The 27,738-nt window shown below is 40.7% G+C and overlaps 2 protein-coding genes and 3 non-coding genes across 47 annotated transcripts in view; 1 reads left to right on the forward strand and 4 right to left on the reverse strand.

Moving 5' to 3' along the window:
* Positions 1 to 44: 44 nt before the first annotated feature.
* On the reverse strand, positions 45 to 6,416 carry GNL3 (G protein nucleolar 3). 2 transcript variants are annotated; one of them, XM_061396781.1, is made up of 15 exons: positions 6,329 to 6,416; positions 5,649 to 5,707; positions 4,967 to 5,104; positions 4,749 to 4,862; positions 4,581 to 4,661; positions 3,550 to 3,682; positions 2,741 to 2,853; positions 2,378 to 2,495; positions 2,000 to 2,087; positions 1,326 to 1,500; positions 1,062 to 1,204; positions 842 to 978; positions 570 to 748; positions 245 to 311; positions 45 to 149 (listed from the first exon to the last, which is right to left on the reverse strand). In XM_061396781.1, the coding sequence occupies exons 2-15, from the start codon at positions 5,682 to 5,684 to the stop codon at positions 64 to 66; spliced, it is 1,608 nt and encodes a 535-aa protein (XP_061252765.1). In that variant the 5' UTR covers positions 5,685 to 5,707; positions 6,329 to 6,416; the 3' UTR covers positions 45 to 63. The 2 variants fall into 2 exon arrangements, with proteins under 2 accessions (XP_061252765.1, XP_061252764.1); XM_061396780.1 differs by having other exon boundaries at positions 6,271 to 6,353.
* On the reverse strand, positions 1,560 to 1,636 carry LOC133235823 (small nucleolar RNA SNORD69). Its single transcript, XR_009732684.1, has one exon. It is a non-coding gene; the product is annotated as a small nucleolar RNA SNORD69 (small nucleolar RNA).
* LOC133235774 (small nucleolar RNA SNORD19B) lies at positions 2,622 to 2,703 on the reverse strand. Its single transcript, XR_009732640.1, has one exon. It is a non-coding gene; the product is annotated as a small nucleolar RNA SNORD19B (small nucleolar RNA).
* On the reverse strand, positions 3,430 to 3,506 carry LOC133235822 (small nucleolar RNA SNORD19). The gene has a single exon (XR_009732683.1). It is a non-coding gene; the product is annotated as a small nucleolar RNA SNORD19 (small nucleolar RNA).
* Positions 6,417 to 6,556: 140 nt separating the features above from the next.
* Positions 6,557 to 27,738, forward strand: part of PBRM1 (polybromo 1) — a 106,906-nt gene continuing 85,724 nt past the window's right edge. For 11 of the 42 annotated variants that reach the window (XM_061396743.1, XM_061396744.1, XM_061396753.1 and 8 more), the window contains exons 1-5: positions 6,981 to 9,995; positions 10,262 to 10,387; positions 11,979 to 12,131; positions 13,060 to 13,157; positions 22,191 to 22,338. In XM_061396743.1, coding sequence (XP_061252727.1) covers positions 10,340 to 10,387; positions 11,979 to 12,131; positions 13,060 to 13,157; positions 22,191 to 22,338 — 447 coding nt within the window. In that variant the 5' untranslated portion in view covers positions 6,981 to 9,995; positions 10,262 to 10,339. The other 31 variants (XM_061396748.1, XM_061396756.1, XM_061396757.1 and 28 more) reach the window with 17 other exon arrangements.

A 27,738-nucleotide genomic window follows, 5' to 3' on the forward strand; every position in this document is an offset into this window, starting at 1 on the left:
TAGCAGTCTGCTCACAATGTTAAAATCCACCACCAACAAAAAACTCTACAGGACAAGGCTTTATTATACATAATCTGTACTGAAGTCATAAACATCATCTTCCTCTTCAGTCATTTTATCCAAGACAAAAGATGGTGCAGACTGCTTATCTATATTGGAAAGAAAAGAGATTTTTTTTTTTAAAAAAAGTAAAAGTAATTCTGTATCATACTTCTTTGCTGGAAGACCTTTCCACCCAACTCACCTGCTCGAGACTTCTCAGGCAGTGTCTCACAGGCCTCTTCTGCGGGGGACATGGCTAAGCTCTCATCCTGTGGGAGAGAAAGATAGTATTGGTAGCCCTTGCCTGCTCACTAATCCAAGTTAATTATGTACCCAGAAAAAAGTGTCTGGAAGTACACAGTAAAGGATGTACAAAATCAAGACTAATGATTGCAAGCCTTAAACCTAAGTCATGAAATAGACACACTTTAATTTCTATTTCTTTCTTTAGCCCCTTTGCATTTGTTGTATATTGTAACTCTAGAAAACTTACTTTAGCTTAAACAACTCATGCATGACATACTTACATCACCTTCTTCGTCAACAATTCCCTGATCCGTCTTGACATCTTCATAGCTCTCCTGCTCCTGCTTCTGTTTTTTCTGTTTTAGCAATTCTTCAGGTATGTCATTTTCATCTATCACTCCATTTGTCAGACCCGATGACTGGAAAAGGATGCTACTGGCTAAATGAGGGCTCTTGATGGCTAGGAAAAGTAAACATAGCCCACATAAACAGACAAGACCTTCACTGGCCTGGCAGCTGATAAAGACAGCAATTTAACACAAGCCATGCTTACCTTGTATGCTGTGTGCATTGTTCTTTTCCAGTTCTTCCAGATCAAAGCCCCATTTCATGTCTGTCACAATGCTCTCATTAAAATGTGGAGGAGGAGTCCAAGATGCAGGGGGATGGCAATAGTAACCTAAGAAAGCACTGATATTAAAAACAAAGTATGGTCAAAAATCAGTTCCTTTCTCCTATATGATCATCCAAAAGCCAACAGAAAGAAGCCTTACCCTGTCCACTCAGACCACAGCACTTTGGCAGCACCTTCTACATTTGGGCTTCCACCTTTTTGGTGCAGTCCTCTTCTCTGAGCAAATGAAGTAAAAAATTCCAGAGAATTTGTAAAGACGGGGACAGTAAATTTCAGTACTACCTTAAAAAAACAAACAAAGCTCATTTATCTGATACAGATGAATGTTTTTGTTTTTTGTTTGTTTTTTAAAAAGCTTACAATGAAAGACAGATTGAACTCAAGGGAAAAGGGATTCTTTTACCTGTTGGGCATCAGCCTGGGACAGGATGGCGCTAGCAGCCTCCAATGGTCTTACTACCTCAATACTTGCCGGACTTCTCAGAGCAAGTGCAGGAGCAGAGTTAAGTGGAGACACAATGAAACATGGACTGTCTATGATTGTGATTTGTTTGTCCAAGGGGACAAGCTGCATGCACCTGGAACAAGAAAGATGGTAACTGACGGGGCACTAGTTTTCCTGAAGGACAAGGGACAGAACACGAAGCTCAGGGTTGGATTGAACAAACTCAGCACAGTCTGTCAGATCCAGTTTATCATCATTTGCTTCATGTTTATCTAAAACCACTAAAACACACTCCCTTCTAAAGTGAAACACTATGACCTAAACACAAGCTGCTTCTTGTCAAGTATTTCCCTTCTACCTGGCAGACTTCTATTGACTTCAAGTTCAGGTTTGAATATCACTTCTTCTAAGGCAGTTTTCTCCTCTCTGAACCTATGTGCTCATCTTTCAAACTAGATTGTGGGCAGCTATTCTACTAGATCCATTCTTCCCCAAGCCTAACCGTGGCTGAGTCCCCCGCCTTTCACTGAGTAGAAAAATTGAGTAAATAGAAATACAATATTGTCTCCCTTAAAATAACCAAAATTTACTCATCTATAATGAAATGTTACAACAATGTTACAACAGTTTACCTCGTGAGCCCCATGGATACACCAACACTGCATATCTGTTCTTGCTTTAAGCTATTGATGACACTGCTTTTCCCCACATTTGGGAAACCTACAAATGGGAAATCCACAGATTACAAAAGGCTAATGCTGGTAATTATCCAATTTCCGCTGTCTTTTTTTATGCCTGCCTGATTTTTATAGCAAGATCAGAGTTGGATCTGAGCATCCTCACTTCAACACTAAGACCACTCTTGGTATCTTCATTTCTTGCACAAGTAATGAAAGGGCAGGAAAAGATTATTAATTCAAGTAATCAGAGCTCTTAGAAGCTAACATTACCTATAGTGTTGAGTTGCACTTATTGAGCTAATATATAAAATACGGTGAACTGACACTCACCAATTACCCCAACATGAATGGCTTTGCCAGAAGTTTTCTGAAAACCTTCAAGAAGCTTCCAAAGGCCTTGTTTTCCAACACAGACTTCACTTTTGGACAGAGCAGCTTTCTTCTTTACCTTCACAAGTTAAAATCCAAAATGATTACTTTAACACCTTTGGACAAGCCACCAGATAAAACCCAACCACTCTGGCTCCAAAGCCCATCTATTAAAATTGCCACATTCCATTGTCTTTCAGATTATTTCTGGATGAAATCAGAGTTGGATCTTATAAGTTTTCATTTTTTAATCAAGATTTTGTACACTCATCATGTTTCACCCATCTGAAAGAACCACATTTCCCACCACTAAATTAAGGGTACCTTGATACGCTTCCTTTTGTCCTTCTGTTGTGTTGAGGCTTTGAACACCACTGTTGGCAATTCTTTGTTCAAATAACTTAGCCAGTTCTCCAAATTCTCCTTTGGTACCAAATCTGATAGGGATTAGGAATAAAATCCTGCTCATTTTGTTGAGATGAATTTGCAAAGTCTAGCAAGCTATGTCTATCATTCAGGTTTGCCTTTCCCCAGGTTTTAAAAAGCATCTGAACTGTAAGACTGGGAGAATGTCTGCACCCCAACATGCTTCTGTTTAGCACAATTCAGTACATATACCTCTGTATTTCTTCACTTCTCTGCATTGCTCACCTTTTCAGGATTAAGTCAACTTCTAGGTTACTGTACGAACTTTAGGGCCATGCTTCCGGAATTATACTATCAGGTAGCAACCAAGTTTATTGACCCCCTAGGAGTAATTTTAGTTCTATCCTTATTGTTTCACAGGTTTCTGTTTCTGGGTGTTCCTGTCCTTGCTGCTTAAACCCAGATACATAACCATGTATTTCATTTAAATGCTGCCACATACGGACACTGTGCAGGTGTGGGGAATACGGCACTCTGCCATCATTTCCTATGTGAAATATACTGCACAGTAGCTGAGTCTAGAAAGGTTACACTCTTATTATGAGCCCAGCACTGTCTTTGGCAACAAGAGCTCGTGCATATGCACTGGTCCCACTGAGGTCAGAGTTGGATCTTACGAGTCTTCACAGACAGTAAGACTGTGCAGATGTTTTCCTCATACCTCATCAGTGCATATGGAACATAAAGAGCCTACCCTTTTCACCTACCTGATTTATTTAATACGAGTACCAGCTTTTTCTGTCCACCCCGGATGATGGCTTCTTCTACCTGGGGACACCTGCAACCAAGAGGATCTCTGGCATCCAACACCTCTAGCACAACATCTGAGGCTTCAATCACCTGTCAAAGCAGAAGCTGTCAGAACAGCATCACTCAGTCTGGCACCACCCTCCATGTAAGTACACTGGCTCTGTCTTTTCAATAGAGTGAGCTCAGAGGTGAATCTCATGTCTGTGTTCACCATTCCTTACATGACAGACACAGGTTTGTTCAGTGGCCTCTGAACAGTGGATCTCAAGAGTGGAAACACTCCCACTATCTAAAAATGCAACCTCCCCATTCTGAATCATGTAGTCTGAGAGATCCTTATGGTCCTGCCAGGAGCTGCTGAGAAACACAGCCAGGGTCTCTTCACGGGAGGGAGTGAGCTCAGGAGAATAAGGTCTTGGGGATGGGGGTGCTACCCCAAGACACCCTTGACCCTGCTCATGTAGGTTTTGGCAGAGTATTTGACAATCTTTTGTACTACTAGAGTAGTACTACTACTACTTTAAAAGCCCATGTATCAACATGTTATTTTAACACCCAATGCCACTTCTATAAATCATGCTTATGGGCATCTGTTTCTCATGCAAAAAATTAAAAGCACAAGAATATTTCTGGGGACTTCCCTGGGGGTCCAGTGGCTTGGACTCCCACTCCCAATACAGGGGGCTCAGATTCAATCCCTGGTCAGGGAACTAGATCGCATGTGCTACATCTAAGGATTCTGTGTGATGCAACTTAGACCTGGTGTGACCATACAATGGTCACAGGGACTATGGCCTCCCCCCCACCTTTTTTTTAATATTTCCTTCAGCTAAATGTAACAGACCAAGCCAACTTGCTGAAGAATTCTTCCAGCTCAAGAGAACTCTACTCCCACTTCTATAAAGTTGGTGTCAGGAGGAAAAAAAGACGATTCTTAAGTCTTTTAAACTTCACAACCACTTTTAGACACTAACCTAGACTATGATACCTTTTTAAGTTCCTGACAGTACAGCCTCTTTGGATTCTGTTTGCTTGTCTTGGCTTTCTTAGCTTTGCGTTGCCCTAATTCCTGGGGGATAAAGTCAAGGGAAAGGACACAAAATTAGAAGGTCAGTAGATGTAACTCATTTCCACTTTTCATGACTGTAACCCCTACCTCTGTTACAGGTTCTGTGTTAGACAGCTTAACATCAGGGTCAGTTTCAAGTTTTCTTTTCCTGTTCCGTTCGTTTTGCCTGTCAAGTTTCTGCTGCTGTTTCAGTTCTTCAAGCTGTGTTCAAGCCACAAGAGAAATGTATGAGCCAGTGACTTGCTGTTGTAACTTTACACACACCCACACACCACTTGTTGAAAGCGTGAGCTAATACATCTTACCTGCTGTTTCCTTAGCTCAGCTTCCCGAAGAAGAGCCTCCTTAAAAGGAGCACTGTTTGGAACTCCTGGGTCTTTCCTAGGCTTCTTTCGACCCCGTTTTTTAGCCTCTTTCCTCAACTTTCGATGGTGCTCTCGAACCTACCATAATGGTATTTTATCAGTTTACAGAAATACTAAAGAGAATTCCAGTGAGTAGCCAATGTGGCTGCAGTTTACATGTCACTGAATTATTTCTACTCCCTAAGAGCTTGCACCATATCCGACCTCTGTTCTAGTTAAACCTCCATTAGTGAAATCATACTAATGTTAACCTACATCTCTGGGGCAGGAAATCAATTTAGCTTCTTCCAGGCTTCCCTGGTAGCTCAGTTGGTAAAGAATCCACCTGCGATGCAGGAGACCTGGGTTCGATTCCTGGATCGGGAAGATACGCTGGAGAAGGGCTAGGCTACCCACTCCAGCATTCTTGGGCTTCCCTTGTGGCTCAGCTGGTAAAGACTCCGCCTGTAATGCGGGAGACCTGGGTTTGATCCCTGGATTGGGAAGATCCCCTGGAGAAGGGAAAGGCTACCACTCCAGTATTCTGGCTTGGAGAATTCTACGGAGTATATAGTCCCTGGCCTCGTAAAGAGTCAGGCACGACTGAGCAACTTTTAAGTTTCACAACTCTTCCAAGACTTACCTTTTTTTGGATTTTATACCGCTTGTGGCAAGTCATGCGTTTACTTGCTTTCTTTAATTCTACAAAGTAACACATCACAAAAGGATTAATTTATTTACTGTTTTTCAAAATTTTATCCATAAATGATCAGTTTGGTTAGCTTTTGATGACCGCGCTTTAGGTCACATCCATTTTTACATTAACTGGTTCTGAAACATAATTTAATAATATTGTGGGGCGCGTGGTAAAAATAATCACGGACCAGTCAAGTCCCAGAGAATCTAACTCAACAGATTCGTTGTAGATCCAACTTCCCTACTTCCACCTTCTTAGATTAGACTGGGATCGTACACAGGAGCGTATAACCCCAAAACTGCCACTTCCTGTCAAACAGCACGAATCACAGAAGAAAATCTAACAGTGCGTGTTTAAACCTGGCTCAGACACTGGGTCCTCATGACTCTCAGGCCTGATCTTCATCCTTGGGGCCCAGACTTTCTTGCTGCACACAAGACCGCGCGGCTCACGTGGGGCCTTCCAACCCTTGGTTCTAGACGGGATCAGGGAGACGGAGCATCCTGGTGGGTTCATCGACTATCAGACACAAACGCCCCCTCCACGCCCGCCCCCTGACCACACTCACTCGGCCGCTTCATAGTGGAAGCCGAAAGAACTGCGCCCGAAGTTACACCAGCGCTTACAAGGTACAACGTGTCTCTGCAGGCGCCACGTGCGAACTGAGGCCTGCGCCGAGCGTCACGCACTCACGCTGCTGCCGTAAAGCGCGTGGCCGCTGGCCCGTGTGCGCGCGCACGCAGTGTCGTGCGGAGCCGGGTTCGCTCGACGGCCGCGGAACTGGTTTTGCGGCGGTACCGGGAGGGGTGAGGGCGGTGAGGGCGGCGGGTGCTGGAGCGACGGCAGCGGCCGCGGCCGGACGAGCAATAGCAGCAGCCGTGGCTTCCACGGGGCGGGGCGCGGCGGTCGGCGGCCGGGGCTGCAGGCGGCGGAGCGGCTGGGTAAGGCCGGGCCCGGGGCGGGCGGGGCCGCTTCCTCTCGGCCGACTGCCGGGCCTTTGTGTGGGCCCGGGCGGGCGGGAGCAGCGGCGGAGGCCCCGCCCCGATGGTGGGGACGCGCCGGTCGGGCCGGGAGCGCGGGGCGTGGCCCGGCGGCGGGGTTTCGGGACAGGCCCGGCAGCCTCGCCGCACCTGCCGCCAGGGACAAAGGCGCGCCGCGGTCCGAAAGCTCCCAGCGCCCCGCTTTCCCGCCCCCCGCGGCTGGCCGAGCTCCCGTCGCGGGCAACTTCAAAGCTGTCAACGTTTCCCTTAGTTCCCCGTGCCGGTGACAGGTTGGGAAAGTCTTACATTTCCTCAGCAGTTAAGGGCTTCTTTTTTTGTTGTTGTCGTTTCTTGACGGTTCAGACACAAACTCGCCTAGTAGATGTTTTTTTTTTTAATACTTTCCAGATGACTGTTCGGACTGAGTGTTTTTTTAAATCAGTGGGAGTTGTATTTGTCATGGAGGGCAGATATAATTTTTTTCCGTGCAACACCACAAAGATTCGAGGTTTTAAAATTGTGTACATTTCTGGGTTTTAATATTTTCCATCTCAACAAAATTTTTTTATTGAAAAAGAAGCATAGTTTCGTTATTATAGGATAGATATTGGTGACTTAAAGGTGAAGAAAGATAGGCAGAAATTAAGGAGGAATCCTGAAAAACAAATGACGAATACACGGTATAGTGAATATAGAAATTATTACTACGACTATAGGAACATGTGTTGGAGTATAAAGCATTACTGTTAATTTGTTTTCCAGCAAATTATCCCTCCTCAGTGATTTCTAGGGTTTTTTTTCCATTTAGTAGTGAGCTCTTTTCCCAAGTACAATTCAGAAGCAAAGTGGATTCAATACAAAAGAGCAGTATATTTCTGCTTTTATGTCTAAAAATTGAAAGTTATTTTTTGAAAAAGTATGTCAAATCAGTAACAGACATTTGTGGATAAATAGAAGGGTTTGACCTCTTGGGCTTTGGGAGTGTCCGAAATACCTAAAGTATTAATGTTCTATCCAAACCCCTAAGATTAGTACATTGCTGTATCTGTGTGATAGGCTAGTCTCAAGACTTCGAACATCATGTGCGGGAATGTTGATTCAGGAATATTCTCTAAGGCAAACACAGGCTGCAACATAATACATATAGTTTGTTCACAGGAAAGTTTTTTAAAAAGGCAGCCAGGCATAGAACAAATACTGAAAGCTGAGAACGCTATCTGCCTACAATACAGGAGACCCAGCCGGGTTGGATCCCTGGGTTGGGCAGATCTCCTGGAGAAGGGAATGGCAACCCACTCCAGTAGTCTTGCCTGGACAATTCCATGCACAGAGGAGCCTGGTGGGCTACAGCCCTTGGGGTTGCAAAGAGTCGGACACGACTGAATGACTAACACACAGCATTATAAGTGATTTTTTCCCCAAGATTATTGTGTTAAAGATAAATTACGGCACTAAGAATCACTGGAAATACAGGAGAGTAGTAAAAGTCTATAAACTGTCAGAATACACCATTTGGCTATACTGAGTAATTTTTTCCCGGTTGCACATTGTAAAGTTATTCTTTACTGTCCACTGTAATTTATCATTGGTTGTTAGATTTTGGACATGTGACTGTAATCAATGCCATTTAAAAAGTTGTAACTAAGCTTCAGAATGTATTCCTTTTCTCTTTATAGAAAAATAATTGCTGAATGGATGCTCACAAGCCTTTTAAACTACACAAACTTTTTTTTTTAATATTTTACTTAAGTGCACTTTTACTACATTTGTTAAATAGATTAGTTGATCACTGAAACTGTGCTATAAGTCAGGTGACAAAAATGGATAAATTGCTTTTCTTGTGCACAAGGGAGAATGAAATCCTAGAGTTAAGTTTTAACATTTTTGTTGCACTTTGATATTTCAGAGGCTTCCCTTGTGACATTTCAAAGTGATTTCATGTACATTCATTGTCAAAACAGTCCAAGGGAGATATGTACGCTTTGCATGTGTGCTCACTCAGTCGTGTCTGATTCTTTGCGACCCCATGGACTGTAGCCTGCCAGGTTCTCCTGTCCATGGGATTATCCTGGCAAGAATACTGGAATGGGTTGCCATTTCCTTCTGTAGGGGATTCTGACCCAGGAATCGAACCTGCAGCTCCTGTGTCGGCAGGTGAATTCTTTACCACTGAACCCTGATATATACATTACTGTTTTCATTTTAGAAATGAAGAAACAGATCTGAGAGGTTGTGACCCAGCCTCAAACCAATCATTAAAGAAGGAAGACCCGTTTCTCTTATTAGTCTTCACTTCTGAGCTTGGGTCTTGTTGCTCCTCCCACCCACCTGGGCACATTGCTTTTCTTGCCAGACTTTCAAAGTACATGTTAAAATGTGTTCTTTAAATGACAAAATATTTGAAAATTATACTTAAGTTGAATCTTTTTGTTGTTATCAAAGTAAATTAATGATTGGAGTTATTTTGGACAATATATGGTCTAGACTATAATCAGTCTTGAATATTCATTGGAAGAACTGAGGCTGAAGCTGAAACTCCAATACTTTGGCCACCTAATGCGAAGAACTGTGTCACTAGAAAAGACCCTTATGCTGGGAAAGATTGGCGGTGGGAGGAGAAGGGGACAACAGAGGATGAGGTGGTTGGATGGCATCACCGATTTGATGTACGTGAGTTTGAATAAGCTCTGGGAGTTGGTAATGGACAGGGAAGCCTGGGGTGCTGCAGTCCATGGGGTCGCAAAGAGTTGAACACGACTGAGCAACTAAACGGAACTGATACACACAGAGAAGGAAATGGCAGCCCACTCCAGTATTCTTGCCTGGTAAATCCCGTAGACAGAGGAGCCTGGCGGGCTGTGGTCGGTGGGGTCGCAGAGAGTCGGACATGACCGAGCGACTAACAGACACACAGCGTACACCACGCCCTCTCCCCCACAGTGATTTACGTTTTTTGTTATTTGATTTTCAGTGAGTTATTTATAAAAGTAATTTTGACCTTCTCCCAATTGGTTGAAAGGCTTAAAAAAAAAACAGAAACAACCTTTCTAAATTTGTGTGTAGTATCTTTTCAATGCTGATAGGACTTTTGGAAAGAAATGTCTCTCTCTGGATTTTTTTGGTGGGGAGGAGTTTACCAGACTGCTCACCATAAGCCATTCTTGGTTTGTTCCAGCTTGCTAACAGTTGGTGTCTCATGTGAGCCTTTCACATGTGTTCATGCTCCATTCCAGCTGTGATTGAACTCTGCTCTTATTGACTAGGGGGCAGTTGGGCAGGCATGCTTCGTTCCTGGAATTGACAGTCATTCCATGTGAGTAAAGGGGAACCTCAGTGAGACATCTTTAAGCATGTGAAAAGCATTTGGTGTTACGATGGAAGGAATATCAGATACTGTTAGTGCCTGAGCCTTTGCAGAAGTTTGGTTGGTGCAGGAGAACTGATACACTTATTTTCTCCAGTTCTCTTATCTTTCTTTAGCAGTTCTGCTTGAATGTTTTCTGCCTATTCGTAATCATTTTTACTCCTTTTGACCCTTCTTTTTATTTCCCCCTTCTCTGCCTTGTTCTTCTCTTTCAGTTTTGAATACATTAACATTGAATCAGCACTTCTAAAGCCCTGCTTTCTCCCTGTGGCTTCACTTGGCCTTCAGACATAATGAGGAGACTGGCTTTTCGAGGAGCTGGTTGTGCTCTGGTAAAGCTGGTAAATTACTGATCATCTACATCCTTTCCCTTTTCTGTCCTTCTTTGGCTTTTCCCTTCTACCTTTCTTAAATTTTGTTATCTTTTTCATAGAGTCCTGCCTTATGTTCATCAGATTCACTTGAGTCCTTGTCATAGATTGTTTATAAAAGCTTGGTCCTTAGTTTCTGCGTCTTACTCAACTGAGGCCACTTTATCAGCCTTTTATAAAACAAATAAAAATCAACAAAACTTGGCTGGCCTTGGCCTAAGTCCTTTGAAGCCTTAGCCAGTTGTAGCCAATTGCAAACTAATACACTGTATAACAAACTAAGTCCTAGAGGAAGGAACCGTATGATATTAGACTCAGTTTTTAAACACCATGTGGGCTGTAGTTCAGGGGAAGAGATGAGAGACTTCTTTTGTTTGTTAGTTGGCTACCAGAATTTTTATTTTGTTGGTTTGTTTTGTTCCTGTTTTTTATTCCCTGCAAATCCCTAGTTTTTCTCTCCATATTACTGGCAACCCATTCTTTCAGCTGCTGGTGTCTGTTTCCTGAAATTGGATGTTGATAAGAGACCCTAGGGTCAGTGTTTTCTTTTTTATTTAGAGAAAGACCTTTGAAATTACAGTATCTTATTTGATACTGTTGTTAAATTGTATAAGCATTGTAGGACTTTCTTGGGTATATATCCTTTCCCTCTCGATGTAGCAGGTCATTTCAGTGGTTGCATTTTTTATGTTATAGTCAAATATATATAGTAAAGTTGTGTAAAGATTACTTAGCAGCCTGCCTAAAACTAGAGCAAATATTTACATGTTTCTGGGAGGCCAAGGAGGACCTAAAATCTCATTTTTGAGGTATTCTTCCAGATCTTCTACTGAAATGTAAAGTAGTGAGCTCATGGGGATAGAATACCTCAAAGAACTGAAAAGGTTAGTCTGAATTGACAGAAAAATTTCCAAATGGAGTTTTGCTACTTTAGTTAGCATAGGTATGGCAAGTTGAGTGTTTTCTGGGTTATGTCTTGTGAAGCTTTCCTTACTGAGTGGAGAAAATTTATTTTCAGTGTGTTAATTTTAGAGTACATCTGAAATGCTAGAAGGTCCTCTATCCCCCTACTCTTTTGCCACAGAGTCTGCTTCTGCAGGTCTCCCCCCGACACACACACTCATCCTGGCCTTCCTAGAAAGTGGTCATAATCGTAAGGAACTCTGGGGAAAACAGATGAGGCTGCTCACTCCAGAGCTGACCTCCTTAGGGTCTCTGACCCTGAGGCAGTATGCCAGCACACCATTATATGTGGGTGTACTGTGTTATGTGGATTTTCAAACTCCATTCCAGGGTAAATTTGGGGCCAGAAGTGGTTGTCATTCAAAATTGGTAAATACAGATGAGTATACTTTTGCTGAATTTGTCCCATCCAGTGGAAAGTGTAGCATTCTGATAAGTGAAGGGGCTAAAGCAAGGTCTAGGACTTGCATTGAAAAAGCATAGTTAAGCTTCTTTGCAACAGTGAACATATCTGAAGCTTGGTAGCAGGTGGCCAGCTGAGGGCTTGGTGGCAGAGCATAAATTTCAATTTAAGAACATGGCTAATTCTTCTTTATAGAAGAAGTTGGATTCCATGGGTTCCAAGAGAAGAAGAGCTACCTCCCCTTCCAGTAGTGTCAGTGGGGACTTTGATGATGGGCACCATTCTATGTCTACACCAGGCCCAAGCAGGAAAAGGAGGAGACTTTCCAGTCTTCCAACTGTAGACCCTGTAAGTAACTTGAATCACAGTTTCTGCCTTCTGCACGATTCCCTACCCTTCCTGTAATGATAAGCTGTTAAGATGCAAGGGCTTTCAGCTTCTTTTTCCTCTGGTTTGATCTTCTTAATCTTTGTTTCACGAAAATATTTAGCCAAAAGCCTTACAGTAGTAGTATAATTTAATATTATGAAATAATAAAGAATATTCTTTTGTCATATAGTCACTTGAGTAACTGTGCTTGCCTGTGCCAAGCTCTCTTGTGGTAGTTGGAATATAACCATGTGTAAGGTGAGCTAGTTTTTCATGTGAAACTTAGAGGCTAGTGTTGGAGAAGCAGAATGTAGACAGATGAGCACATAAATAAAAAAGTAGCCTCAGTTACTGATGAATGCTATGAAGAAAAGTTTGGATGATCCGGGCTGTTTTGGCCATATCTTCAGGAAAGGTTTCTTTGTGATCAGAAGGCACCAGTCCTGCAGAGCGCTGGGGAAGAATGTTCCAGACCAAGGAGCTGGCTCAGGAATGGGTTTGATGTGTTGTGATTACAGAGAGGGTCAAGAGGGAGAAGGAAACTGGCAAGAGTCTGCCCAGCCGGAGTGTACCCTGCGTACTCTGTGGGCAGTGTTAGGAGTTTAGATTTTATTCTCTGGCTGGTAAGAAGCCCCTCTGCTGGATGCTTTTTAAGCAAGGGTGGTATGAACTGATTCGGTTTCAAAGAAAAGAAAAGGCACTAGTACCACATTCTGATGACAGATTTAATCATTTAAATGATCTTAAATAAGGAGAGATAATGTCAGCCTATTTCAGATTTGGGTTCCCATGTGGGAATTTGGGGATTCATCCTTTCTCCTGGCTTTTTTTTTTTTTAATAATCCTAATGCCTACCATGACTTTCTGATCAATTTTCTGGTGATTTTTCTCCTTTTCCTATGTATAGATTGCTGTGTGCCATGAACTCTACAACACCATCCGAGACTATAAGGATGAGCAGGGCAGGCTCCTCTGTGAGCTCTTCATTAGGGCACCAAAACGAAGGTGAGTGGGAGGAGTTTGGTCCTCGGTCACTGTTGAAAGTGTTTAGTAATTGAGCTTTCTTTTGGAAGGATTTGCTTAAGTGATACTGGGGTCCAGATTTTAGTTTCAGCTGTTAAGATATAGTGAAGCATATTAAAAAAAATTTTTTTTAATTAAAGAAAAAGTTTTAATTGTCAAAAAAATACAATATGAAATTTGCAATCTTAATCATTTTTAAATGTACAGTTCCACAAGTGTTAAGTGTATTGTTACATAGCAGATCTCCATAGCTTTTTCATGTTGCAGAATTGAAACTCTATGCCCATTAAATAACTCCCTGTTTCCCCCCTCCCCCATCTCCAACCCCTAGCGATCACCATTGCACTTTGTATTTCTGTGAATTTGACTGCTTTAGGTATCTCATGTAAGTGGAATCATACAGTATTCTGTCTTTTGTAATTGGCTTGTTTCACCTAGTATAATGTCCTCAAGATTTATCCATGTTGAACTACGCAACAGGATTTCCTTCCTCTTCAAGACTGAATAATATTCCATTGTATACATATACCACATTTTAAAAATCCATTCATTGGTTAAACACTTGGGTTGCTTTCTCTTCTTGGCTATATTGTGAATTATGCTGCAGTGAAGGTGACTGCAAATATAAATACCTCTTGGAGATCCTGCTTTCAGTTCTTTTAGGTATATACCCAGGAGTGAGATAGTAGGATCTTATAGTAATTCTATTTTTACTTTTTTTAGGAATCATCATATTGTTTTCCATAATTATAGCACCATTTTATATTCCCACCAACCATGTACAAGAGTTACAATTTCTCCACATTCTCACTGACACTTGCAGTATTGTAGTAAGTTTAAATCAGAAGGTATGAGTCCTCTGTGATTCTTAATTTTTTGTGTCAACTTGACTGGGTGAAGGGATGCCCAGATAGGTGGTAAAATGTTACTTCTTGGTGTGTCTGTGAGAATGTCTCTTGAAGAGATTAACATCTGAACAGTTAGACTGAGTAAAAAAAGGCCTTCACCATATGGAGCTGGGTATCTTCCAGTCCCCTGAGGGTTTGGATGGAACAAAAGGGCAGAGAAGGGGTGAATATACATTCTCTGTTGGAACTGAGACATTGATCTGTCCTTGGACATCAGAGTGCCTGGTTCTTGGGCTTTCAAACTGAATTGTACCACTGGCTCTCCTGGTCTCCAGCTGGCAGATACTGGGACTTCTTGGCCTCTGTAATTGCCAGTTCTAATACTTATTCAGCAGTGGCCACAGGACTGGAAAAGGTCAGTTTTCATTTCAATCCCAAAGAAAGGCAATGCCAAAGAATGCTCAAACTACTGCACAATTGCACTTATCTCACACGCTAGTAAAGTAATGCTTAAAATTCTCCAAGCCAGGCTTCAGCAATACGTGAACCGTGAACTTCCTGATGTTCAAGCTGGTTTTAGAAAAGGCAGAGGAACCAGAGATCAAATTGCCAACATCTCCTGGATCATCGAAAAAGCAAGAGAGTTCCAGAAAAACATCTATTTCTGCTTTATTGACTATGCCAAAGCCTTTGACTGTGTGGATCACAATAAACTATGAAAAGTTCTGAAAGAGATGGAAATACCAGACCACCTGATCTGCCTCTTGAGAAATCTGTATGCAGGTCAGGAAGCAACAGTTAGAACTGGACATGGACCAACATACTGGTTCCAAATAGGAAAAGGAGTTCATCAAGGCTGTATATTGTCACCCTGTTTATTTAACTTATATGCAGAGTATATCAAGAGAAACGCTGGGCTGGAAGAAACACAAGCTGGAATCAAGATCGCCGGGAGAAATATCAATAACCTCAGATATGCAGATGACACCACCCTTATTGCAGAAAGTGAAGAGGAACTACAAAGCCTCTTGATGAAGGTGAAAGAGGAGAGTGAAAAAGTTGGCTTAAACCTCAACATTCAGAAAACGAAGATCATGGCATCTGGTCCCATCACTTCATGGGAAATAGATGGGGAAACAGTGGAAACAGTGTCAGACTTTCTTTTTCTGGGCTCCAAAATCACTGCAGATGGTGACTGCAGCCATGAAATTAGAAGACGCTTACTCCTTGGAAGGAAAGTTATGACCAACCTAAATAGCATATTCAAAAGCAGAGACATTACTTTGTCAACAAAGGTCCGTCTAGTCAAGGCTATGGTTTTTCCTGTGGTCATGTATGGATGTGAGAGTTGGACTGTGAAGAAGGCTGAGCGCCGAAGAATTGATGCTTTTGAACTGTGGTGTTGGAGAAGACTCTTGAGAGTCCCTTGGACTGCAAGGAGATCCAACCAGTCCATTCTGAAGGAGATCAGCCCTGGGATTTCTTTGGAATTATGAATGATGCTAAAGCTGAAACTCCAGTACTTTGGCCACCTCATGTGAAGAGTTGACTCATTGGAAAAGACTCTGATGCTGGGAGGGATTGGGGGCAAGAGGAGAAGGGAACGACAGAGGATGAGATGGCTGGATGGCATCACTGACTTGATGGATGTGAGTCTGGGTGAACTCCGGGAGTTGGTGAAGGACAGAGAAGCCTGGCGTGCTGCAATTCATGGGGTCGCAAAGAGTCGGACACGACCGAGCGACTGATCTGATCTGATACTTATTCTCTTTTTTCTTTTTCTTTCTCTGTGTGTATGTGTGTGTATAACTCCTAGTGGTTCTCATTCTCTAGAGAACCCTGATTAGTATGGTCTTTTAGCTTTTTTCTTCTTTCTCAGGATGGGTTTTTTTGTTTCTGCAAAAAATGCTGTTGGAATTTTGTTAGGTTTTACATTGGTTCTATGCATAGTATTGGTGTACAATATTATGTTTTCCAATACGTGAACATGGGTTGTCTTTCCGTTTTGTTGTTGTTCAGTTCCTAGGTTGTGACATACTCTTGCAAGCTTACGGACTGTGTAGCCTGCCAGCCTCCTCTGTCCATGGGATTTTCCAGGCAAGAATACTGGAATGAGTTGCTGTTTCCTTCTCCAGGGGATCTTTCCTACTCAGGGATTAAACCCACATCTCCTGCATTGGCAGGTGGATTCTTTACCGCTGAGCCACTAGGGAAGCCCATCTTTCCATTTATTTGTGTATTATTTAATTTCTTATAGAAATGTGCAGGTTTTAGTGTTTAAGTCTGTTATCTTGTTGGTCAGGTTTATTCTTGAGGCTCCATTTTGGATTGTTCACTGTTGCTGTATAGAAATGCAGCTGATTTTTGTATGTGTTGATTTTGTATCTTAAAACTTTGCTGAATTCATTTATTCTAAGTTTTTTTGTGTGGGATCTTTAGAGTATTCTGCATATGAGATCATCTGTAAACAAAGACGGTTTACTTCTTCCTAATTTAGATGCCTTTTATTTGTTTTCGTTGCCTAATTGCTCTGGCTAGGTCTTCCAGTAAAGAAGTGGTGAGAGCAAGCATCTTTGTCCTTACTTTTAAGTATCATATTAGCTATAGGCTGTTTATATATGGCTTTTATTTTGTTGAAGTAGTATAGTTACCATCTATACCTACTTTTTTGAGAGTTTTTATCATGAAAGCATTTATCAAATGCTTTTTAGGCATTAGTTGAGACGATCATGTGGTTATTTTCCATCATTCTGTTACTATGATTCATTACTTTTATCAATTTTCATAAATTGAATCATCCTTGCAATGCAGGAGTAAATCCTACTTGGTCATGGTGTATAATCCTTTCAACATGCTGCTGAATTCATTTCACTAGTATTTTGTTGAAAATTTTTGCATCAACACCACATTCATAAAGGATGTTGTTCTGTAATTTTCTTGAAGTGTCTTTGTCTGGTTTTGATATCAGAGCATTACTAGCTTCACAGAATAAATAAAATTTCCCTCCCCTTTGGAAAAGTTTGAGAAGAATTGTTCTTCTCAAGAAAAATGTTTGGTGAACTTCAACAGTGAAACCATTAGGTGTAGGGTTTTTCTAGAACTTTTCTCCTAGGCCAAGAGGTTTTTGATTACTGATGCAATCTCTATAATGGTTATATGTCTATTCAGGTTTTCTGTTTTCTTCATATTGTTTTGGTTGGTTGTATGTTTCTAGGAATTTATCCCTTACTTTTAGGATATCCAGCTTATTGGTGTACAGTTGTTCATACTAATCTCTTACAATTCTTTTTATTTTTGTGGTATTGGTTGAAATGTTCCCTCTTTCATTTCTGATTTTATTTTAATCTTTTTTTCTTAATTAGCTAAGAGTTTGTAAATTCCATTAATCTTTTTTAGAAACCAACTCAACTTTGTTGGTTTTTTTCCTATTCTCGATGGTTATCTCTACTTTATATATTATTTCCTTCCTTCTAGCTTTGGGTTTAGTTTGTTCTTTATCTAGTTCCTTGAGAGTGGAACACATTTTTAAAAATTATTTAATGGCCTTTAGAATAGCAGCAAAGTTACATTTATCATAGTTAAAAGGGATCAGTTTTTCACAATATGCAGAGGCCACAGTGATTATTTTCACCTCGCTTTCTCTCTTTTCTCCCTAACTTTTGGGCTTGACTTCTGTCGTCCAGTGGAGCAAAAACAAGTTGCTGGTCCCAGTATGCACCTGGCACACACTTCCCTGTGGAGCTCTTACTCTCCCTGACTAGAGCAGCCTTCCTCTCTTGCTGTCAAAATAATATCACTGTTCTTCTCAGACTCTGACATTTGAAGTTATTTGTTCTGAAAACATAAATGACTGTGATAAATAGAATAATGACCCCCCCAAAAATGTCCGTCTTCTAGTCCCTGGACTCCATGAATATGTAGGATTACATGGCAAAGAGAAATTAAGTTTGTTAGTCAACTCACTTTGAGTTGGAGAAGTTATCCTGGATTATCCAGATGGTCCCAGTATAATCACAGGGATCTTTAAACAGGAAAGAGGGAAGCAGAGGAATCAGTCACAGAGAGGTGTGAAGATGCTGTGCTCATTTCTTTGTACTTGGAGGAACGGGGCTACAAGCCAGAGAATGCACATGGCCTCCAGAAGCTGGAAAAGGCAAGGGAATGAATTCTCAAGAACCTCTGAAAGGAACGTGAACACCTTGCCTTTTAACTCAGTGAGACCCATTTGTGGATTTCTGTAAGATGAGAGATTTGTGTTGCTTTAAGCCATTAGTTTTGTGGTTAATTTGCTGTAGCAACAAAAGGAAATGAATACAATGAGTTAATTAAAGATTTAGATCCATTCATGAATGTTGATGTCATAGTGTGTAGCCAACAAGCTCTAGGTTGAGCTGAAGGCAGCCTCTCACTTCTAAGAGCCACCAAGGATGTAGTGTCATCATCCCGAGTGAGGAGAGCTCTGTAAATTAGTCATGCCAGAAAAGAAGGTTTTTTTATCTAATGAGGTAACTATCCAGATTTCAGTTGGTTCATCAGTAATAGTCTTTTAAAAGTTGTCATTTAATTAGCCTATCATAGTAAAAGCCTGTATTTATTGCTTGTTTAAACCTGTGCAGTATTCCTATCACAATTTAGAAGTGATAACTTGTACAAGTTCTCAGACTACTAAGTGTAACCAGAATTCAGACTCAAGTCTTTCTGTTTCTAAAGCCTGTTCTCTTACCCAGTATGTTATATACAGAATGCAGTGCCCATGTGCCTCATGGAACAGGACCACTCACTTCTCTGCTGCCAGCTGAGGGGCCGAGGGTACAGGCCTTGGGTGCTGGAGCACTGTCTTCTAGCCTTGGTGATGTGGTACCTCAGAGCGCCACTGCTGTCCCCCAGGGCTGTGCCTACCTGCATCTCTGCCCCTCCTCTGTTGTGCAATGCGTGCTTTCTCAAGAGCTTGTGGGAAGTAGTATTCTTCTCATAAGTAGTATTGTAGTATCACTCAGAGCCACACAATTGTGAATTTCTTTTTGAGACTTTGTTTTGATTAGTATATTAGGCTGTTGATACTCGGGCATCTAAATTAGCAAAGGCTGAGACAAGAACAATTGCTTTCTCTCAGATACATGTCCTATTCTGTGAGGTCTTCAGGGCCAAGATACTCTCTGTCTCTTTATTCTGCTGTGCCTGGGGTATCGCCCTTGGCTGCATGGTCTAAGGTGGTGCACCACCAAAATGACCTTCCACCCCGTATGAAAAAGAAGGCGTGTTAAGGAAGTGACCTGGACATGGTACACTTCAGCTCTTGCATTGACCAGAACTTAGCTGCAACGAGACTTAAGAATTTGGCCTTTAGTACCCAGGCAGCAGCTTAGAATGCTGTCATCTTGGGAAGGAGGGAAAATAGATTTAGGTGTAGCCAGCAGGCTCTGTACATCAGGCAGATTAGTTCTCACTTTTCTGGTTAAATTCTTAGCTATGCTTTGGCTATGCTGTGGCCATGTTACAGCAGGGTGCCCTCATCTATTGTTGAAAGAGAAAATCTGTTCAGACATGTATTTCACAGTCCTCTGTGTACATATGTATGTGTACACAAATGTCTGGGAGAATACTTACAGCTCTTAAACTCGGGATGAATATAGACAGATTTTACTTTTCTTTCTTTTTACTTTTTTTTTTTTTAGTATTATTTGGCTGAGTCGGGTCTTAGCTGCATCATGTGGGATCTCTCATTGAGGCACACAGGCTCCAGAGTGCTCTGGCTCAGTAGTTGTGGCTTGTGGGCTTAGTTGCTCTGTGGCACGTGGGATCTTAGTTCCTCAACTAGGGATGGAAACCGTGTCCCCTGCATTGCAAATGTTAACCACTGGACCACCAGAGAAGTCCGAGGTTTTACTTTGCTTTCTGTATGTTGATTTAAGTGGGGAAAATCAGGGCTGTTTCGTTTTCAAAGTGGGGGGACCTTGTTTTGACCAAATTACGTAGCGTGGAATGTTTGGATCCTGGTCCTTTTTTTCTGTGTGGTAATTCTGAAAATGTTTGTGAGGAGCCCCCTTGCAGGGCTTCCGAGATATAGTGTCCTTTCTAGGTTATGTGTCCTTAACGGATTCCCAGTTGTCTACAGATGATCGCCTGAGGGTTTGTTGAGGCCCAGCCTCAGTAAACAGTACACTGTGGCCCATGAGGGCCAGGTGGAGAGAGCCATCTTTGGATATCAAGTGAACACAGCCCTAAAGCTTGCTCTGAGAAAGTCCCTTGGTACCACTGGCAGCATTGGTATTAGGTCTTCATTATCACTGGCTGAGCGCCGAAGAATTAATGCTTTTGAACTGTGGTGTTGGAGAAGACTCTTGAGAGTCCCTTGGACTGCAAGGAGATCCAACCAGTCCATTCTGAAGGAGATCAGTCCTGGGATTTCTTTGGAAGGAATGATGCTAAAGCTGAAACTCCAGTACTTTGGCCACCTCATGCGAAGAGTTGACTCATTGGAAAAGACTCTGATGCTGGGAGGGATTGGGGGCAGGAGGTGAAGGGGAAGACAGAGGATGAGATGGCTGGATGGCATCACTGACTCGATGGACATGAGTCTCAGTGAACTCTGGGAGTTGGTGTTGGACAGGGAGGCCTGGCGTGCTGCGATTCATGGGGTCGCAAAGAGTCGGACACGACTGAGCGACTGATCTGATCTGATCACTCGCTGAGACTTTTATGTTCTTACACTCTTTGAAGAGCAGATTGAATGCTCCTTTTATCCCCTCAGACTTAATTTTATAAATCAGTAAAATTGTAAACACTTGATAAGGGTTTTTAAAAACCTAATTTGTTCTTCCTTTTCCTTTCTATAGAGTTCAATCTAGAGTCATTAGTTAAGGCTGAGCAAGGGTAGGAATCTGCAAGGGAGACATGCGATGGGCGCACAGGAAAGGGCTTGGGGACAGTAGCCGTGTCGCAGGCTGCTTTCGTGGAGCACAGGCTCTAGGTGTGAGGGCGTTGTTGGTTGTAGGATGCCGGCGTCAGTAGCTGTGGCTCGTGGGCTCTGGAGCACAGGCTCAGTGGTTGTGGCACGCGTGCTTAGTTACTCTGTGGCATGTGGAATCTTCCCAGACCAGGGATCAAACCTGTGTCCCCTATATGGGCAGGTGAATTCCTATCCACTATGCCACCAGCAAAGTCCTGAAGTCCCTTTTTGTAGGAGAAACACACTAAATTCTTCATCAGCTTACTCTCAAATGGTTCAGAAAAAAACGCTTTTTGTACTATGCTTGAAATTTTTATGTTAATATGAAAAGCTTTTAAAAATTAAATGCACATGACTGAAACATGTGTCTTAGCAACCATGGTGTTCTTCATAGTTGTAACTTACCCTCTTACACATCTAGGATGAGTTTTATCTACCCCTGAGGGAAAATTGAAAAACAATAGCTGATTAGGTAATTTTTCAGAAGATTTCCTTGTCTCGTGGAACTTTTGAAAAAAGCCAGAAGAAATAATAATAAACATCCATGAACCAAAAGCCAACTTAAAATGTTATTATAACTACCTTTAAAGTGTCCCCTTCCCTCCAAGAGATAACCATTATCCTGAATTTTGTGTTTATCATTCCCATGCCTTTTTTTAAATATAGTTTAGTCATGTTTGTTCGTGTATTATGCTCTTTTATCTTTGGTAAGCTTCTTGTGCCAAGGGCCTCATCTTTTTCTTTTGTAACTTAAGTACTTGATGTTAGAGCACCATATATACTAGGCACTTGATAGCACTTGGCAGAGAAAGTTCTGTGGTCACTACCTGAAGAAGGACAGTCCATTTTGTAAGTTTATAAAATGCTTTGAAGCATACCTGTTTTTTTGAACCCCACGAAAGGTAAGTCATTTTCATTTTGCAGAAGATACCATTGACATGGTTTTAGTATTGGTTCCCTAAATCTTAAATATTTAGCATATAAGAGACCATTACAGATAATAAATTTAGGGTTTTTTTTTTAATCACTAATAGGTGTTTTGAAAAGGGCATGCGTATTCATCTTACTTTTGTTATTCCCTCTGAGTTCTGATCATGGGAGTAAGTCTAGTATGCTCTCTTACTTGGGAGTGTTGGGCATTACCACAGATAGTTTTGAGACATAACGTTTTATAGGCTTTTGATTATTACTTTTTGAAAATCATTAAATTATTGACAGAAATCAACCAGACTATTATGAAGTGGTTTCTCAGCCCATTGACTTGATGAAAATCCAACAGAAACTAAAAATGGAAGAGTATGATGATGTTAATCTGCTTACTGCTGACTTCCAGCTGCTTTTTAACAATGCAAAGGCCTATTATAAGGTAAGAAAGCATCATATTTGGAAGATATCCAATTTGATAATTGTGTGGCTTTTTAATATTTATCAGTCTGATAGGTAAGTAGTGATTTTTCATTTGATAGTTTGAGTTTGTATTTCTCTTCTTAGTAAAGAAACTGAAGATTAATATGATTATGAACCATTGTTGTTTCTTCTGTGTCTGCTCAAATCTTTTACCCGTTTGTCTCTTGGGTTTGTGATTTTCATGTTTATTTTTAGAAATTTTTTTGTTCTAGGTGCTAATCCTTTTTTGGTTATATGTGTTGCAAATATCCTCTCCCACGGTGTGGCTGTTTTTTCACTCTTTGTGGCGTCTTTTGACGAACAGAAGTTTTTCAAAATTTTATTTTAAAATAGTCAGATTTCTTAGTCTTTAACTTTGTGTTTTATCCTTCTCTATGTCTTATTTCAGAAATCTCTCCTCCACAAAGATTGTAAAGATATTCTTTTCTCCCAACAGTTTAATAGTTTTGTCTTTCGTATATATGCCTTTAGTGTACCCAGGATTGAGTGTGTCTCCTGTGAGCTAGGGATTTGCTTTTTCCACAGGTATAAGCTGCACCTTGAAATGGCCATTCACTTCACATTTGTCTGTGCTGTTACTGCTGGCATTGCTTCCAGGTGCTGTGGGTCTCTTTCTGGTCTTTATTCTGTTCCTCTTGTTCTGGCCAGTTTATCTAAAACTAGGCTATTCTATATCTACCTTAATTTCTTTGATTTTATAATTTTCTTGTCTGGCAGGGAAACTATTTTGATTATTCTTGGCCCTTTCCTTATACTTTTTAATATTAGTGTGTTAAGTCAACAAGCACCAAAAAAATTGTTTGAGTTTGTATTGGAATTGCATTGACTCTGTAGATTGTGTTTTGGAGAATTGACATAATCGTGATGTTTATTATTCCGGTCTGTAAATTTGGTACATCTTCACTCATTTGTCTTTTTAGCAAAGCTTTAAATGTTTTTTTTTTTTTATTTAGATTCTGTAAAAATACTGTTAAATTAATTCTTAATGTTGTGTGTATGTATTTTTTCTTTGAGATATAATTCACACACTTTTTAAAGTGTAGAATTTGGGGAGGGAGGTTAATATATTTGAAAGTTGTGCAACCATCACCACTGTCAAACTCCAGAATTTTTTAATTACCTCAAAAAGAAAACCATGCCCATTAACAAGCATAACTTCATTTCCCCCTCTCCTAGCTTCTAGCTTCTGCAATCTACTTTCCTTTTGTATGGACTTCCCTTTTCAGGGCTTTGCATATAAATGGAATCCTGAACGGTATGGATGACTAGCTTTTCTCACTGTGCACAGTTTCTTCAAAGTGCATTCTTGTCATAACCTTTATTAGTACTTAGTTCCTTTTTTATAGCTGAATAATATTCCATTATACGAATATGTATCATATTTTGTTTGTGTCTTAGTTGATGTACATTTGGGTTGTTTCTGCTTTAACAGTAGTGAATAAAGTTGCTATAAATTTTGTGAATATATAGCAAGAGTGCTGTTCATTGGGTACAGTACACTATATGTGTCCATTGGATCTAGCTTTTTAATTATGTTGCTGATATCATTTATATCCTGATTTATCTGCATGAACTATCTAGTTTCCAAATGATGTGCTATAAAATCCAACTGATGATAGATTTGTCTATTTCTCCTTATTAGCCATACTGATTTTTTCTTTATATACTTTGAAAGTATGCAAATAGGAGCATACAAGTTGAAATTGTTATATTGTCCTAGTACATTGCTTTTGCATTATGGCACCCCACTCCGGTACTCTTGCCTGGAAAATCCCATGGACGGAGGAGCCTGGTGGGCTGCAGTCCATGGGGTCGCTAAGAGTCGGGCACGACTGAGCAACTTCACTTTCACTTTTCACTTTCATGCATTGGAGAAGGCAATGGCACCCCACTCCAGTACTCTCGCCTGGAAAATCCCATGGACGGAGGAGCCTGGTGGGCTGCCCTCTATGGGGTCGCACAGAGTCGGACACAACTGAAGCGACTTAGCAGTAGCAGTAGTTTTCTTTATTGTTAGTATTGTCTCTTTTGAATTTTGTTTTATCTGATATTATTACACGTAAAATAATAGCAGCTTTATTTTTGTATTCACCTTATTTTTTCTATTCTCTTATTTCCAACCTCTTCATATCTTTTTAATGCTAGTGTATCTCTTGTAAGCCCCATATAATTGAATTTCTGTTAATCTAGTTGATGATCTTCCACCTTTTAACTGAAGCATTTTATCTCTTTACAGTTTTAGTAATTATTACATTTGGCTGTATTCCTATCATTTAAATTTCTACTTTCTATTTATATCATTTTGTAATTTTTTTCTTTTTTTGTTTCTCTGCCTTGTTTTGGGTGTTTTTTTCTTCATATTTTTCTTGGTTTTATTTTGTTTTAAATTTCTTCTATAATTTGAAAGTTGTCAGATCCATTAATAATATGCTCTTATCCAAGAAGTTCTAATATGCATAATTAATTTTTCAAAGTCAAATATTAATCAATATTTTAAACATCCTTCTAAATAATGTAAAACCTTAAAATAATGTAACTGATCTTTTTATTTATGCTTCTGATGTTTTGTATTTTAGTTCTATTGTGACAAATTTTTAATCCCATAAAATAATGTTATTTTTATATAGTCAGTATTTTTACTCACAAACATACTACTCTCTTTATTCTTCATTCTTATATTGCTATTGAGAAGTCATCTGTCAGTATAACTGTAGTTCCCTTGAAAGTTATCTCTCTCTTCTTTCTGACTATCTTAAGTATCTTCTTTTTGTGTTTATACTCCACAGTTTCACTGTGATATGTGTAGATATGATTGTCTTCTTATTTATAGAATTTGGGAATTGTAGATCTGTCTGAATCTTTGGGTTGGTGTTTTTCATCAGTTCTGAAAAGTTGTATGTCTTTGTATATTGCCCTTGCCCCATTCTCTCTTCTCCTGTAGGACTCTGATTGGATGTTATATTAGAATTTCCCTAGATTTCCATTTCTGTTAACTTTATGTAGAGCCCTTTTATTGTGTCAGTGTTGCTTTTTAGGTAATATCTTTAGTTCTTACTTTTTTCTTTGAAATCTGCTCAATCTACTGAGTTTTTACCTTTTAATGTTTATATTTTCCTTATTTTGGAAGTAGTTTCTTTTGAGGGAATTGGTTGTATCTTCAGTCCTATTATTTCTTTAAACATATTCAGCATGCTTATTTTTTATTCTACAGCAGATAATTTAGTACCTGAATTACTTACATGTGTGTGTTTGCTGTCATTTATGCTTGCTTTCTCTTGTGACTCTTAGTCACATGTGTTTCATCCATTTTGACTATGAGCTTATATTTCTTGGAGACTGTGGAGATTCTTAAGTTGAAGTTCTTCTGGAGAAGATTTGTTGCTTATCTCAGGTTGCTTATCTGGCCTCTCTTTGTTAGGACTAGCTTATGCTGAAGAGTTCTCAGAGGAGATTTATCTCATGCCTCTCCTCTCCCTGCAGTGCCATGGGTTGAGCTGGGTGGAGGTTGAGGTGGGTGGTCTACCTTGTTCCTTGGCAGCACAAAAACTGACTTGTTTTTAATTCCCAGTTACACTGCAGCCATAGCCTTTGAAGTCCCAGCTTATGGTGGAGCCTGGCCTGTGTCTCTTGTCCTTGTAGCCTCAAAGACATTTGAAAGCTAAAGCTCTTGAAAACTATAAGCATCTTGTCTTATAGGTAGCCTCAAGGTAAACATTGGCTTCAGTGTATTGCTTGCTTATCCAGGTTCCTACTTTTACTCTGTTCTTGCTTTTGTGAACACTGCTTATTCCTTACTGGCAGCACATGGATGCATTTTTAAAAGTTTACTATTCATTTTACATGACATCCAGCATTGTTGTTACTGGAAAGTTTTGGTTAGTTTATCCCCTCTATCCTTCAAGAAAAGAAAATATTCAAATAAGGTTTTAAATAGTTGAAGAATAGAAATGAAAATCAAGGCAGTCATTAACTTCTCTCATTTAGACTTGTACCCCTTAAATTGGGTCTTATCCTTTAAATTGTCTTTCTTAGTGTATGAGTAACCTGTTCAGTTCAGTTCAGTCACTCAGTCATGTCCGACTCTTTGCGACCTCGTGAACCGCAGCAGGCCAGGCCTCCCTGTCCATCACCAACTCCTGGAGTTTACCCAAACTCATGTCCATTGAGTTGGTGATGCCATCCAACCATCTCATCCTCTGTCGTCCTCTTCTCCAACCTTAAATCTTTCCAAACATCAGGGTCTTTTCAAATGAGTCAGCTCTTCACATCAGGTGGCCAAAATATTGGACTTTCAGCTTCAACATCAATCCTTCCCGTGAACACCCAGGACTGATTTCCTTTAGGATGGACTGGTTGGATCTCCTTGCAGTTCAAGGGACTCCCAAGAGTCTTCTCCAACACCACAGTTCAAAAGCATCAATTCTTTGGTGCTCAGCTTTCTTTATAGTCCAACTTTCACATCCATACCTGACTATTGGAAAAACCATAGCCTTGACTAGACGGACCTTTGTTGGCAAAGTAATGTCTTTGCTTTTTAATATGCTGTCTAGGTTGGTCATAACTTTCCTTCCAAGGAGTAAGCGTCTTTTAATTTCGTGGTGCAATCACCATCTGCAGTGATTTTGGAGCCCCCCAAAATAAAGCCAGCCACTGTTTCCCCATCTATTTGCCATGAAGTGATGGGACCGGATGCCATGATCTTAGTTTTCTGAATGTTGAACTTTAAGCCAACTTTTTCACTCTCCTCTTTCACGTTCATCAAGAGGCTCTTTAGTTCTTCTTCACTTTCTGCCATAAGGGTGGTGTCATCTGCATATCTGAGGTTATTGGTATTTCTTCTGGCAGTCTTGATTCCAGCTTGTGCTTCATCCAGCCCAGTGTTTCTCATGATGTACTCTGCATGTAAGTTAAATAAGTAGGGTGACAATATATAGCCTTGACGTACTCCTTTTCCTATTTGGAACCAGTCTGTTCAATGTCCAGTTCTAACTGTTGCTTCCTGACCTGCATATAGGTTTCTCAGGAGGCACATCAGGTGGTCTAGCATTCCTACCTCTTTCAGAATTTTCCACAGTTTATTGTGATCCACAGTCAAAGGCTTTGGCATAGTCAATAAAGCAGAAATAGATGTTTTTCTGGAACTCTCTTGCTTTTCCCATGATCCAGCAGATGGTGGCAATTTGATCTCTGGTTCCTCTGCCTTTTCTAAAACCAGCTTGAACATCTGGAAGTTCATGGTTCACATAGTGCTGAAGCCTGGCTTGGAGAATTTTGAGCATTACTTTACTACCGTGTGAGATGAGTGCAGTTGTGCGGTAGTTTGAACATTCTTTGGCATTTCCTTCCTTTGGGATTGGAA

The sequence above is a fragment of the Bos javanicus genome, chromosome 22 (genome assembly GCF_032452875.1).
Source record: "Bos javanicus breed banteng chromosome 22, ARS-OSU_banteng_1.0, whole genome shotgun sequence".
NCBI lineage: Eukaryota > Metazoa > Chordata > Mammalia > Artiodactyla > Bovidae > Bos > Bos javanicus.